The following is a 13549-nucleotide window of genomic DNA, read 5'->3' on the forward strand; positions in this document are numbered from 1 at the left end:
ATAACAACTCTTGTGTCTCTTTAATTTTTTGTGAGTTTCTTCCAATTTTTCTGTCATTTACTTCCATTTCTACAGCCATTTCCCACTCTTCCACATTCTCTACTCTTTTCCCTATTTCTGTCATTATCAGTTCTAACCTTTGCATTTTATCTTGTTCTTTTCATTTTCCTTTTAATTGCATTAAATTCTAATGAAAACCATTCTTTTAGTGATCTCCTTTGTTCTTCAAAAAAACTTTATCTATATTCTGATCATCAGTTTTACCTTTTATTTCTCTTTGTCCATCAGTTTTACCTTCTATTTCTCTGTGAAGATCTTGGTCTTCTTCCTCTTCTGTGTCTGTATCTATGTTTGTGTCTTCTTCTCTTCTTTGTGTCTGTGTCTCTTCTGTTTTTCCTGATGAGCTTCTTTTATCTCTGTCGGGCCTCTTGTTGCTGGTCCTCCCCTCCTGGGCTGCTCGTCTGTTGTGCTTCCTGACATTGATCTTCTTGTCAGTCACCCCTCTGTCTATCTCCCATGTCTGTTTCATTGCTCCCTCTTCTGCCTTCCTTGTCCTCCAGCTGAGTGCTCTGGTGTCGGGCATCCCTCAGCTGTTCTCTCTGTGGCAGCCCACTCCTCTGCTGAGCCCCCCTCCTGCTGGTGTCCTCTTTCTCCTTTGGTTGCGCACTTTTGTTTGGCTCCGAGAGCCATTTTCGTAGTCCACCGGTTGGTGAGTCGCGACTCCGCAGGGCAGGCACTGACCTTGAGGGCCAGGTGCTCCTTGCCTCCGCAGCACCCCGAAGAAGGCCTTCTCCTTTCTTCTCCGGTGACTTTTCTACTTTTTTCCAATTGTTTTTACTTTCTCCTTCTTGGAAGCCATCTTCTCTCTCTTCTCTGTATCTTTATCTTCTATTTCTTATATTTTATTATTGTTATGCTTTGCTTTTTCCTATTTTCCTGGAGAGGGCTGGTTTTCTTGACCCGTGCTCCACATTCAAGACTTTTCTGCCAACCTGCCCGGGGCACAGGTGTTCACCAACATGGACCTCATTTGGGTGTACCACCAAATCCCAGTTCATCCCCAGGATGTCCCTAAGACTGCAATCATAATCCTCTTTAGTTTGTTTGAATTTCTCCATGTGCCCTTCGGTCTAAAGAATGCAGCACAAACTTTCCAGTGGCTGATGGATGCAGTGGGCCGGGACCTCCTATTTTCATTCATCTATTTGGATAATATTCTCATCGCCTGCTGCAGCCACAAAGACCACACCATCTACCTGAGACAACTGTGAATCTGACTGAGTAAGTTCAGGCTGACCATCAACCCCACTAAGTTCCAGTTCAGTTTGGATGCCATTGACTTCCTGGGACATAGGATTAACAGGCATGGGGCCACACACTTCCCCGAGAAGGTTGAAGTGGCCCGGCACTTAGCTAAGTCATGCTCAGTGATAGGACTGCAGGTATTCGCCGGTATGTTAAACTTTTACAAGTTCATACCGGCAGCAGCACAAGTCATGTTCTTTGCGCTGATGACCAGCAAGGCAAAAGACATTGTTTGGGACAAAGAATCTTCCAGGGTGTTCCAGAGTGACAAGATGCACTGGCCAATGCCATCCTCCTGATCCACTCCAGTCCGGAGACAACTATCGACCCCTCCATCACAGCGGTAGGGTGTGTGCTGAACTCATTGAGGGCCAGTGGCAACCCTGGTCTTTTTCAGCAGGCACCTCTGCCCCTCCCACCCCCAAAAACTCAAATACAGCACTTTTGACAGGGAGCTGTTCCTGGCGGTAAGACACTTCCATTACTTTTTTGAAGGCCGGCAATTCAGGGTGTTCACTGACCACAACCCACTGACTTTAGCCTTCCATAAGGTATTTGTCCCGTCGTCGGCCCGACAGCAAAGACCCTTGTCCTACGTGCCCAAATTTACCACGGACTTTCAACATATCGCGGGGCAAAACAACGTGGTTAATTTGGGTGAAATGGATTTAATGGCCCCAGAATCAGCTTCTACCTAAATGATGTGAAATCACGGTCAAAACTGGAATCATTCAAGAAGCCCTAGCCTGTCATCAGTTAAACTTTCCTCTTTACTTTTCTCAGCTTCGAACCTGCTCTGTGCCAATTAATTCCAAAGTTTTACACCCCCTTGAATGAAGAAAGCAATAAAAGCCTTGCTCCTTCTGCTGAGATTCAGAAGCTATTCGATATTATCCATCTCTAGTCCTGTTCAGGATTCCATGTAGTCAGTGGGATGATCTTGTTTTCCTGAACTTCAAGAATAGAGTCATCCTAATTGATTTAATTCTATTCTCTCTCTTAAAAGCCTTCTTTAGGAGGCTGCAGAGATTAGGCATGGAGTCAAATATTCGAGTGAATATCTATAAGTCAACCGTGGAAATTGTCTTTGCATCGAGGGCTTGTTTGGAAAGTCAACTGCCCGGCAATGTGAAGACTGCAGAAAGTGGTGAACCTCGCCAACCTCTGGTCCATTCCAGAAACCTGTGAGTTGCTGCCTTCCGAAAGCAACCAACATCATGAAAGTTCCCCATCACCCTGGCCACAATGTCTTCTTGCTGCTTACCTTCAGGCAGAAAGTACAGAACCTGAAGTCTGGCACATCTCTTCCCCAACAGCTTTAAACACTTCTCCAGTGATGACCAATGGTTTGTCTGCACTATTGTAACATCACATTTTTTCTTTTGCACTGACTGCCATGGTTTATAGTCATAATCACTTTTCTCTTGTAACTTAACTTTTTACTTAGTGTTTTATCCACCTGTGCAACTGTGTATTTGACAAACTCATCATCAATGTATCTTCCAGATAAATTAACAAAGGAAACCAGAACACCAGAGGAATCCCATGCAGACAAAGGGAGAACGTACAAACTCCTTACAGACAGTGCCGATTCGAACCCAGGTCGGCTCTGTAATAGTGAACTATGCCACCCTGCCTTTAGTGGAAAGCACAGTGTTTGTGGGATCAGTTCCCATCATCAACCTCTAAGTCCTAAACTGTAGGAAATGCTTATTTTACAACTATCTCTAATTGTGCGATGGTATAAAAATATGGGAATGATGTTAAAAGGAATGCAAATGTTGTCGTGTTTCACCAACATACATGGATTAAAGCAATTTGCGTTGGATTATAATGGAGTAACGGGGATTGTGCAGATGGGAGACAAGGTCAGCATGAACACAGGGCTAATTTCTGTGCACTATCACCCTGACTCCATTACTAGGTCTCGCAACTCCAAGGACCAGGCTCAATCCACACCTCGGGTGCCACATTGTGGAGTTTGCACATTGTGATTGCGTAGGAATTCTCCCATTTCCCATAGTGGGTCGGATTATTGCTTTTGATAAACTCTCCCTGCTGTAGGTCATTTATAGATGTAGGGTGAGTTTTATGTGCACATAATACAACACTAGCCGGAGCAATGGAGTTCTCCATGAACTGGCAACGAATTAGTGGTTCAGACAACTGTGTTAGAATGTGCAAAATAGCTCCATCACTAAATGCTATACAACTGGAACATTACACCTGCTAATGTGCTATTGTTGGTTTGAAGCAGAAATTCTCAGGGCTGATAGCAACTGGAGCAAACTATCCAAAACCTAAGAGTTGAACAGCCCCATTCTGCACATACAATACTGTAGAATATATGAAGGAACAAACAGAAGGAGGGATATGCCAGCAATGTGTTTTAGCACTATACAGGTCAGTTTATGGTAGGAAAATCAACATTACCTTTATTAAACAATCCATTCTACGGTATAATTCAGATATTAAACTACTCAAAAAAAAATTCCAAGAATATGTGGTGTAGTGATCATCTACTTCTTTTAAATTGTGTGAAAAGATCACAAAGAAAGCCAGTTGCTGTCAAAATTTTGCTTGTTTAAAAAAAATGGAGGGAGGAAGTGGGTGAAAATAAGTGCATGCGGCTTGATTGATAACAGATCGATGCCAATGTGTACAGTAATTCAGGAAAATGTACAAATATTGAAACAAAGGCTAATCGGGCAGAAAATTAAATGCATGTAGGAAATGCAGGATTTGAAAATCCAGCTAAACCAGGAATTGAGAGCAAACTGAGCTACTAGAGTAACACAGGGGGTCAGTGATCATGCCTTGTATGACCTACTTAGCTATGAGAGTGAAAGATTTTTAAAAGTATGAAGTAAAAACATGAGAGTCTTTAAAAATTACCTAGGTGGCACTCTGGCTCACACCTTGAGGAAGGGCTCAGACCCAAAATGTCAGGTCTTTACCTCCTATGGATGCTGCAAGACCTGTTGAGTTCCTCCAGCATTTGTGTTTTCACCGCAATCGCAGCATCTGTAGACTTTTGTGTTTTACTACATACTGACTTTAACAGCATAGGTTATAAATATACAAACTACTTGCACTCAAGTCGAGTAATATTTTATTGGCAAAAATGGTCAACATTACCTCTATACAAAGATATGAAAACCAACTACTTAACACTCCACCAAGTCCCAATAGATCACACTACCATTAATCAACAAAGAAACGGCACAGTTTCACATACACACGCACCATTCACTTTGTACAAGTCCTTAAACTTTGTATTCGGGAAGGAGAATCAAGTACCAAACATGGCTACAGCGAGTTGGTATGAGTGTACAAGTTATCCCAGTTCACTTTCACAAAAAAATCACACCATCAGCCATGACAGGTTCCTCTACAGAATTGGAGGTTAGCCTGAGAATGTGATGTTCAGAACTTTGTTGTCGAAATGATCTCTTCATCAAAGCTTTACTTTTTGGTTGTTTTGCGTATTAGTGCCATTCTCTGCAAGACAGAAAGCACACGGTTATGCAAAGATGTGATTTAATTTGCATTTCGTGCAGGAAATCATTAGAACGAGAACATGTTACCCACGACATAGGACCTGTGCTTCCAAAATGGATCCAATGAGATGAAGGTCATTCTCAAAAAAGAAACAAAGCCTAATTCCACTGCCAATTTAAGGTTTGTATGAAAATATTGTTTGAATAAGTCACCAACGACTAAACCACTATAAAGAATCAACAAGTGTTGCCAATAATACACTTTGCAAATTTTATTTCATAAATTTACAGACAACTTTTCTCTTAGTTTAAAAATAATGAACAGCTCTACCATAGGGATACAACTCTTGGCATATCATTCATAAAGCAAGAGAGGAAGATTACTCGTACCAGCTGGTCTCTGCCAAAAGATCATCCCCAGAGTCATGTTCTCATTGGAATTCCAGAGATGACCAGTTTCTAGTCATCAGGCTCTTGAACTTTCCCATACAACCCTCACTATAACAATACTTGAAAATCTGTCCACACTACCAACTCAACCCACTTTTTGCAACTTGACGAACTGAGAATATTTTCAATTTTTTTTGGCCTTTTCTATATTACTTTTCTCTTATGTACTGCAGTTTATGTACACGGAGGTTGTTTGCAACTGTGCACTCATGACAAACTTAAAATCTGAGTTTTGGATTTGGCGAGGCAGCATTCATTGCCATTCCAAGCTGCCCTTGAGAAGCATGTCATGAAGTTGTGGAGTCTCTGGTTAAGGTGCTCCCACAATGGCATTTAGAGCAAGTGACCATGAAGAAATGGTGATCCAATTCTAAATCAGTGAAGTCTGTAATTTGGACGGGAAATGGAGGTGGTGGTGGTGTTTCTACATATCTGCTGCCTTGCCCATATTGTTGGCACAGATCATGAGTTTGACAGCTTCTGTCAAAGTCATGATGGTTCATTTTGCAGGTGATCCACATTACAGCTACTGTGTGCCAGTGGCAGGGGGAATGAATATTTATGGTGGCTGATTTGTCCTGATGGAGCTTCTTGAATGTTGTTGAGAGTTGCACTCCTCATAGGTAAATATTCCTCCACACACGAACATGCATTGAGAATGGTAGACTGATATTAGCATATCAAGGGGTAAGCCCATTTGCTGGAGAGTAACTAGCTTCTGACCTTTATCACACTTGCTAAGTGTTTGTCACAGATCAATTCCCAACATTTCTATTCTGACCTTATGCAGAAATGAACTGAAAGTGCATGGGGCTAGGATCTGCTGGGTGATTTCAGGAGGTTTTGGACTTTTTCCTCCCCCTCTTCTCTTTCACCTGCACCAAACTTAGCAGTAATCAAACAGCCAGAGTAAATGGTGTGACAGGTTCAGTTCAAAGGACTGAATGGCCCACTCCTGCACTACTGTTTCCTTTATTCTAGTTCGATGTTTGAACCATTGTAAGATTTAGTGGTCTGAAATTAGCATAATTAAAATTAATTTCTGCAGCTTAAAGTTAACAATATACAGTAACTGTTGTCAAGATGATTTTGAGAAACCCTAATTACTTTGTGCAAAGTGGCATGACCAGTGCATTTGAGAAAGTTCATAGTTTTGCACTGGAGAATGCTGTACAATCAGATGATAATAAACTTAAAATTGAAAAAAAAATTCTCACATTTTTCATTTTACAGACTTAACATGCATTTTCAAAGAAATAATATATTTGACCTGTTTATGAGCTTCTGTTGTGCAGGCCTTTTTATAAGGTCTAATTTCATCTGAACCAAATCCTGGTATCCACATATTCCACTGGCGTTCTGTACAAAAGAGAGGATATATTCAAGCACCAACAATGAGACTGCCCAGCATGCAAATTAAGCCCCATTAAAAAATTCTGGTGAGAAAGTAGTCAACACCTTTCATTAATTAATACCACCGGAAAATAGCATTAGCTAACAACTCGGGATAATAGAAGTTTTTCCAACAGCTCTTGAATTCTCCCCATACTACCCCAAGTCTAAACTATCCCATAACTATTATTGAAACAGCATTTATTTTGCACTCATTGCAACAACAAATATTTATTTATCTTTTTATATTAATCTCCCTCACTGTCTTAGCATATTGTGGTAATTTAATTTTTACTATTGTTGGTATATTTTACATACCTGCAACAAGTAATTTTGATGGATGTGTTCATTCTACTTGTGTAAAGGACAAACTCTCATACTCAATAACTAAATTTTATGTGTTGACTGACTTATTCATAACATTAAGGTATTGCAACAAAGTTTCATCACCAAATGCACTGATTAAACATAAATGGTTACAAGATGATTTCATGGCATTAACGTAGTTAATGTAGTAAATATTGACCCCTGGGGGTTGATGGTACAACCCAAGGGGTTGATAATTACCAGGGGTCGAAGGGGCGGGGGTAGATAGACGGTGGGTGGGGTTCGATTGAACTTTTGTGGTGAAAAGCAGAGGTGGATCAAGGGAAAATAGTGCCTAAGGCAGGAGTGGCCAACCTCTCGCAAGAATTGGCCTTGGTGGCTGCCATGTTGTATTTGGCTTCGGCCTCTTAATAAGTAGAGAGTGAAGGACTGACAGAGCTAAGAAGAAGGAGGCTTGTGTCCAGCGCCGCCACCACCATCCAGTATTGCCACCCTTCCTGCAGATCCCATGCCTTGTGGCCCATGAGTGATTAAGGATTCCATGATGGGATCAATGGTCTAAAATGTTTGGGGACCCCAGAATTAACGCATCACTCCAAATATCAAACTATTAGTAATTCTACGGGGTTACAACTGACAACTCAAACCACAGGGTTTAATGACACAAGTGTCTCAGAGGTCTAGATTCTAGAGCCAGACACACGAGCTTGAATTCGACCACAACAGATTAGGAATTTAAATTCAAGTAATAAAACAAATAGGGAGTAATCATTAATGTTGGTTCTGAAACAAATGGATTATCTTTAGTGCTCATCTACTTTGTGTTCAAAAGTGTGCACTCTTTACTCAGTTTAGCCTTTGAGACACCAGACCCAAAGAAATACTTTTATAGTTAACCACTCGTGAAAAAGCCAACAGTCACGGATGGACAAGTGGAAGGCTTGCCAGAAACATTCATGCACCCCTAATAAAAGCAGAATTCTTCACTGGATGCTGACTAACCTATTGCAACATTCCAGCATTCTACCTTTCTCCCTTCCAGAGGTTCATAACTCAAATACTAATTTTATTTGAATGCATGCAAAAGTTTTAAATATAAAATTTTAAAATGTTTTTAAAATTTAGACATACTGCACGGTAACTGGCTATTTTGGCCCATGAGCCCATGCCACCCTATTGATACTGGTACGCTTTGAACATTTGGAGGAAAGCAGAGCCCCTGGGGAAAACCCACGCAGACACAGGGAGAACGTACAAACTCCTTACAGACAGCACTAGATTTGAACCCCAGTCCCAATCGCTGGTACTGAAACAGCAATGCGCTAACCGCTATGCCAAATAAGCCATCCTCAGTAATTAGGATTTTTCATTATAAAGATATTTTAGCTCAATGCATTGTCAAATGGATTTGCTGAAAGTTGACCACTCTTTATCATTCCTGTGGCTACTACGTTTGATGAAGCGAGGTTCATCCATGTTGGAGGTTGTTTCAAGGACATACGAAAAGGAGCTGGGGACACAAGAAGCTGCAGACACAGGATTCTAGAAAAAGACTCAATCCGCTGGAGGAACTCTGGGTTGAGCAGCATCAGTGGGGGGGGGGGTGGGAGAAAGAATGAGGAAGGAGTTGCTAAGACTTTGGGTTTTAAAAAAACCCTTCATCAAGACTTTTTTGCTTCAGGTAGGGATTTTTTTCTTGCCCTGACTAACCGAATATTTATTAGGGTAATACCATGTCTCCAGAATGGAGGACCATCACCTTCCCAAGATCGTGTTATATGGCGAGCTCTCAACTGGACACCGAGACAGAGGTGCACCAGAGAAGAGGTACAAGGACTGCTTAAAGAAATCTCTTGGTGCCTGCCACATTGACCACCGCCAGTGGGCTGATATCGCCTCCAACCATGCATCTTGGCGCCTCACAGTTCGGCAGCAGCAACCTCCTTTGAAGAAGACCGCAGAGCCCACCTCGCTGACAAAAGACAAAGGAGGAAAAATCCAACACCCAACCCCAATCAACCAATTTTCCCTTGCAACCGCTGCAACCGTGCCTGCCTGTCCCGCATCGGACTTGTCAGTCAACAACGAGCCTGCAGCAGACGTGGACATACCCCTCCATAAATCTTTGTCCGCGAAGCCAGGCCAAAGATAATGTATACAACTGTAGTATCAGTTTGGCTGCAGAAGAATTTCAATGAAAATGTGCAATATACTTGTGTAGGACATTAAACTTTATTAATTTCTCATTTAATACACATCAGAAGAACCTGGTCATTACTCTATTGATATTATTATAAATTAATGGCCCAGTGTGTTTTCTACATTGCACAAGTGACCTTAGATCCAAATATTGGATGGCGGATGAGAGTAGAGACATATCAAAGTCAAAGACTAAGTCTTTTCCTCCAGGTGCAACCACCTGCATGTGAAATATATGAATAAAATTATTTTTAAAGACATACCAAGATGCAACTGAACATCCTTGACTTCCAGTGTGTTTGACCTGCGGTGACGTGCAAGCTGACAAGCGGCACTCACGACACTTTCAATAAAATCGTCAGCAATCTGCAAAAGCATCTGGATAATGAGAGAGAGAAAATGTGTTTTCCAATGAAAGGCTCTTCAGTTACAGATGTCAAATTAAGGATAATAACTTTAAGCTTTATGTAGACAGCTCGTGTTGCAATGAGAGTCGCAGTTCTGTAAGAGGGTCAGTAAATGTTGTAGTTTGGTACAGGAGTTGGACATTAAGGCAATTAAATTAACAGGAGCTCTGGACAGCAGAAAGGCAATGATTAAACTAAATCTATTAATCACAAATTGTGTCAAAGCTAATAACTAACATAAATACTGTAGAGAACCTATCAGAGAAAAGTTATAAAAGCAGGGGCAATAGGGACAAATGATTACATGCACAAAGTTTGAAGGACCAACATAAATAATAAAGGAAGGAGGTAAAGACAGAAGGTTTAGTGAAGGAATTCCCAAGTTTCTGAGGCAAAAGATAAGATGGGTGGTCTGGAAGATGACACACATGTCCAGGGAAAAAAGGAATGCAGAGCTTACAGGAAGGCATATGATGTGAAAATTGGTTATTGTAGCGGCAAGGGGGCACAAAGTGAGTTTTAAGGTATTGTAGTTCAATGATGCAACATGCAATGGCACAGGCAACTGAGATGCAGGGAAACTCATTTTTGAAGGAAGATGAGTTAAGAAAGCATTGGGAGAACAGGGTGGTAAGGCCAGAGCTGTGAAGGGTTAATTTCTGTGTTGTGCAACATGGAATCAGATGGAGATAAAAGTGGATGCATGTGATGAAAGAGGGAAAATGACCTTGATTTAAAAAAATTAGACACATAGCACGGTAACAGGCCATTTGTGCTGCCCAATTACACTCAAAGGACCCCTGTACGTTTTTTTTTGAAGGATGGGAGGAAACTGGAGCACCCTGAGGAAACCCACGCAGACACGGGGAAAATGCACAAATTCCTTACAGAAAGCGAAGGATTTGAACCCCGGTCCCGATCGCTGGTGCTGTAACAATGTTGCATTAACCGCTATGCTAACCTTCTACTTCATCTCTTCAGTAAGCACACATGCACTTAGACTAAGTAACGATTAGCATAAATTCTTGATAATACTAAATCAAGGCCACCGTCTAAAACATAACACTTCACTGGGCACAGTTTTCACCTATTATTTAAGGAAGGATGTACTTGCATTGGCAAGCCATAAGATTTACTAGGCTAATTCCACGAATAAAAAGGTTAGCTGTTCAAAAAAATTAGGTTTATACATTTGAATCTTGAAGGGTAATCTTATTGAAATATAGAAAATCCTGAGGGGATATGATATGGTAGAAGTCTGGGTTAAAAGAAAGCTTTTAAAAGAATATTTTTCAATCTAACACTGACAGACACAAACACTCGTGAATATTGTAGGATTTTTACACCCAACTGTCGGAAAGTAACTGATAATGACAGAAAGAACAGTTAAACTTTATAGGATTCTTAACATTCATACTCTGGTTTTCAGTAAGGGATTCATTCAAGAGCAGCAGGCTTCAGTGCTGTTGTAACTAAGCATTCACGAAGGGAACTGAACCTTCATGATTCTGCAAAGCGCGTTCAAGCACTGTTCTACTAAAATAACTAAATGGTAGTTTTCTAGCACCAAGTATCTCCTCATTGTACATATATACTCTATACATGTCTAATATAATTAAAAGAAATGAAAAATTATTCATCAGCATATCTATCTGAAGATCTAGACGTGGTTGTCAGGAAGAGAGGGGACAAAGTAAATGAAGAAGTCAGGATTAAATTCAATCTTTAAGAGTTAAATAATGGATAAAAGAGGTCTGCAACGACTCAAAACAGACAAAGATTGGATGAGAAAATGGTCTCCTCCTGTGACAGAATGATCAAGTAGGATATAGTATCGCTCAGAACAGGAAGAAGGAAGATTACGTGAAACAAGAAAGTCTGCAAATGCTGTGATTGTAGTAAATACTACAATCAGATGACCTTTTTTTAAAACAAACTGCACAGTAAACCAGTGCTTTGCATTTTTAAAGTTAGGAATGTAGGTAAAGCTTACTTCCTCCACATCTTCATCAAGTTGTTCGTTTGGATCAATCTCCCGTACCAGATCTTGAAGCTTCTTCTTGCTCAAGACCTGAATACACGAAATTTAAAAACAAACAACATGCAAACATTTGATGCCAGCATTACCAACAATGAACTATGTGGTGCTTCTTTTATACATAATGTCTGCAAAGGAGACCACTCCCTTGTTTGCAAAGTACACAATATCTACAAAAGAGATAACTCATTCCAAAAACTTTTGAATCTGCAACTCATATTTGATCTGGACCAATTTTAAATAATAAATGCACAAATCTATCTACTTTAAGTCAGCAGATTCTTGTTACATTAACCCCAAACCCTCAAATGTGTTTGGAACTCAAGTTTTCATTGACAAGATCTGTGACTGAATTAATCTCTCTTCCCACCCCTCCCTGCACCCCATCCAGGGATTCAGAGGAATTAAAATGATCAGATGTCTAAACATTGTGCATTTAATGGTCCAATTTGAAATTTTTGTTTGAATTTAAAAAAAAATTACAGTATGTAACTTCTGCTGCCCAGCACTGAGATTTTTTGCAACCATAGCCCTGATTCTCTGAAGATTTTTATTTTGCCTGGTGAGAACAGCAGGCCTTCAAGGACCCTTTACCTAAAATGACAAAATTTAGTGGAATCAGTTGTCAATCCAAGGTCATCACAGGTAGATGCAAGGGTTCTCTCATTACCACTTTGACATATTTCTGGCATGCTAGCTAATATACATCTTTCACTCAACATCATCAAAACAGATTTTCTGTCATTATCACATTTGCTTTTATATTGAAGTTTTGTCTGCAATCAGGCTGTTCTACCTCCTACATTCCAACAGTGACCACACCTCCCTCTCTGCTTTCTGCTGAGACCACTCCCTCCAGGATTTCTTCCACTCATCCATTCCCACTAATCAAACCCTCGGTACCTACCCCTGTGACTGTAAGAAGTACTACACCTGCACCTACACCTCCTCCCTCACCACCATTCAGCGCCCCAGTCCTTCCAAGTGAAGCAACACATCACTTAGGAATTTTCAGGGGTCATCCTCTGCATCCAGTACTCCTGTTGTGGCCTCCTCCACATTGGAAAGACTGGTCACAGACTGGGAGATCGCTTCGTTGAGCATCTTGGTTCTGTCTGCCACAATAACTCTAACCTCCCAGTGGCCAGCCATTTTAATTCCACACCCCATTCCCACACTGATGTTTGTCTATGGCATCAAGCACTGCCAAACAGTACCTATTTGCAATTTGGAGGAACATTTAATATTCCGCCTGGGCACACTCCAACCAGTTGGCATTAACATCAACTACTCCAGTTTCTGTTAAACCCTTTCCCTAAGCCTCTCTCTTTCCCTATCCCTTTTCCAGCTTCCCACCCTTTTCCCTCTCCAGAGAGCGACCCCCATCACCTCAGCTTTTTTCTCTTCAATCCTGCCTCCTATGACCTCTTACCTGTTAGTCTGTATGCCTCCCCATTCATTCCTCCATCTTCTCCTCTGTCCCCAACCTTTTTATTAAAATGCCTGCTTGCTTTGTGCTCATACCTTGACAAAGGGCTCAGGCCTGAAATGCTGGTTACCCTTTGTTTCTTATTGACGCTGCATGACCTGCTGAGTCTCTCCAACACTTTTGTGTACTCCACTTTTTAAAAAAAAATTAGATATACAGCACAGTTAACATTACTGCTTTCAAGGGATATGCACAAAGGACAGTAAAGACATTGTATGAAGGGCTTGTACTCATACAGGACTGGATGAATTTAACTAAGAAAATTCAATTGCATGGGATAAGATTTGTAGAATTTCCTGTTTTGTTTACCTTCATTCTTCATCTTTTGTTTCTTCCCTTTGTTTTCTCCTAGTGCGCATCATGCATATTTGGTAAAGTTAGGGTCAATAGCTAACTTAAAACAAGTATTTCATGGGGTTTTGTATCTACATCAGGTAATATG

The 13549-nt window shown here is 40.9% G+C and overlaps 1 protein-coding gene across 4 annotated transcripts in view; it reads right to left on the reverse strand.

Annotated features, from left to right (window-relative positions):
* Window positions 1–4400: 4400 nt before the first annotated feature.
* The window catches only part of taf12 (TAF12 RNA polymerase II, TATA box binding protein (TBP)-associated factor), a 41889-nt gene continuing 32740 nt past the window's right edge, over window positions 4401–13549 (reverse strand). For 3 of the 4 annotated variants that reach the window (XM_069895174.1, XM_069895172.1, XM_069895171.1), the window contains 4 exons: window positions 11574–11651; window positions 9437–9551; window positions 6526–6614; window positions 4401–4806 (listed from right to left, as the gene is read on the reverse strand). In XM_069895174.1, coding sequence (XP_069751275.1) covers window positions 4771–4806; window positions 6526–6614; window positions 9437–9551; window positions 11574–11651 — 318 coding nt within the window. In that variant the 3' untranslated portion in view covers window positions 4401–4770. The remainder of the gene's footprint in view (window positions 4807–6525; window positions 6615–9436; window positions 9552–11573; window positions 11652–13549) is intronic. The other variant, XM_069895173.1, reaches the window with a different exon arrangement.

This window comes from Narcine bancroftii, chromosome 8 (genome assembly GCF_036971445.1).
Source record: "Narcine bancroftii isolate sNarBan1 chromosome 8, sNarBan1.hap1, whole genome shotgun sequence".
Lineage (NCBI taxonomy): Eukaryota > Metazoa > Chordata > Chondrichthyes > Torpediniformes > Narcinidae > Narcine > Narcine bancroftii.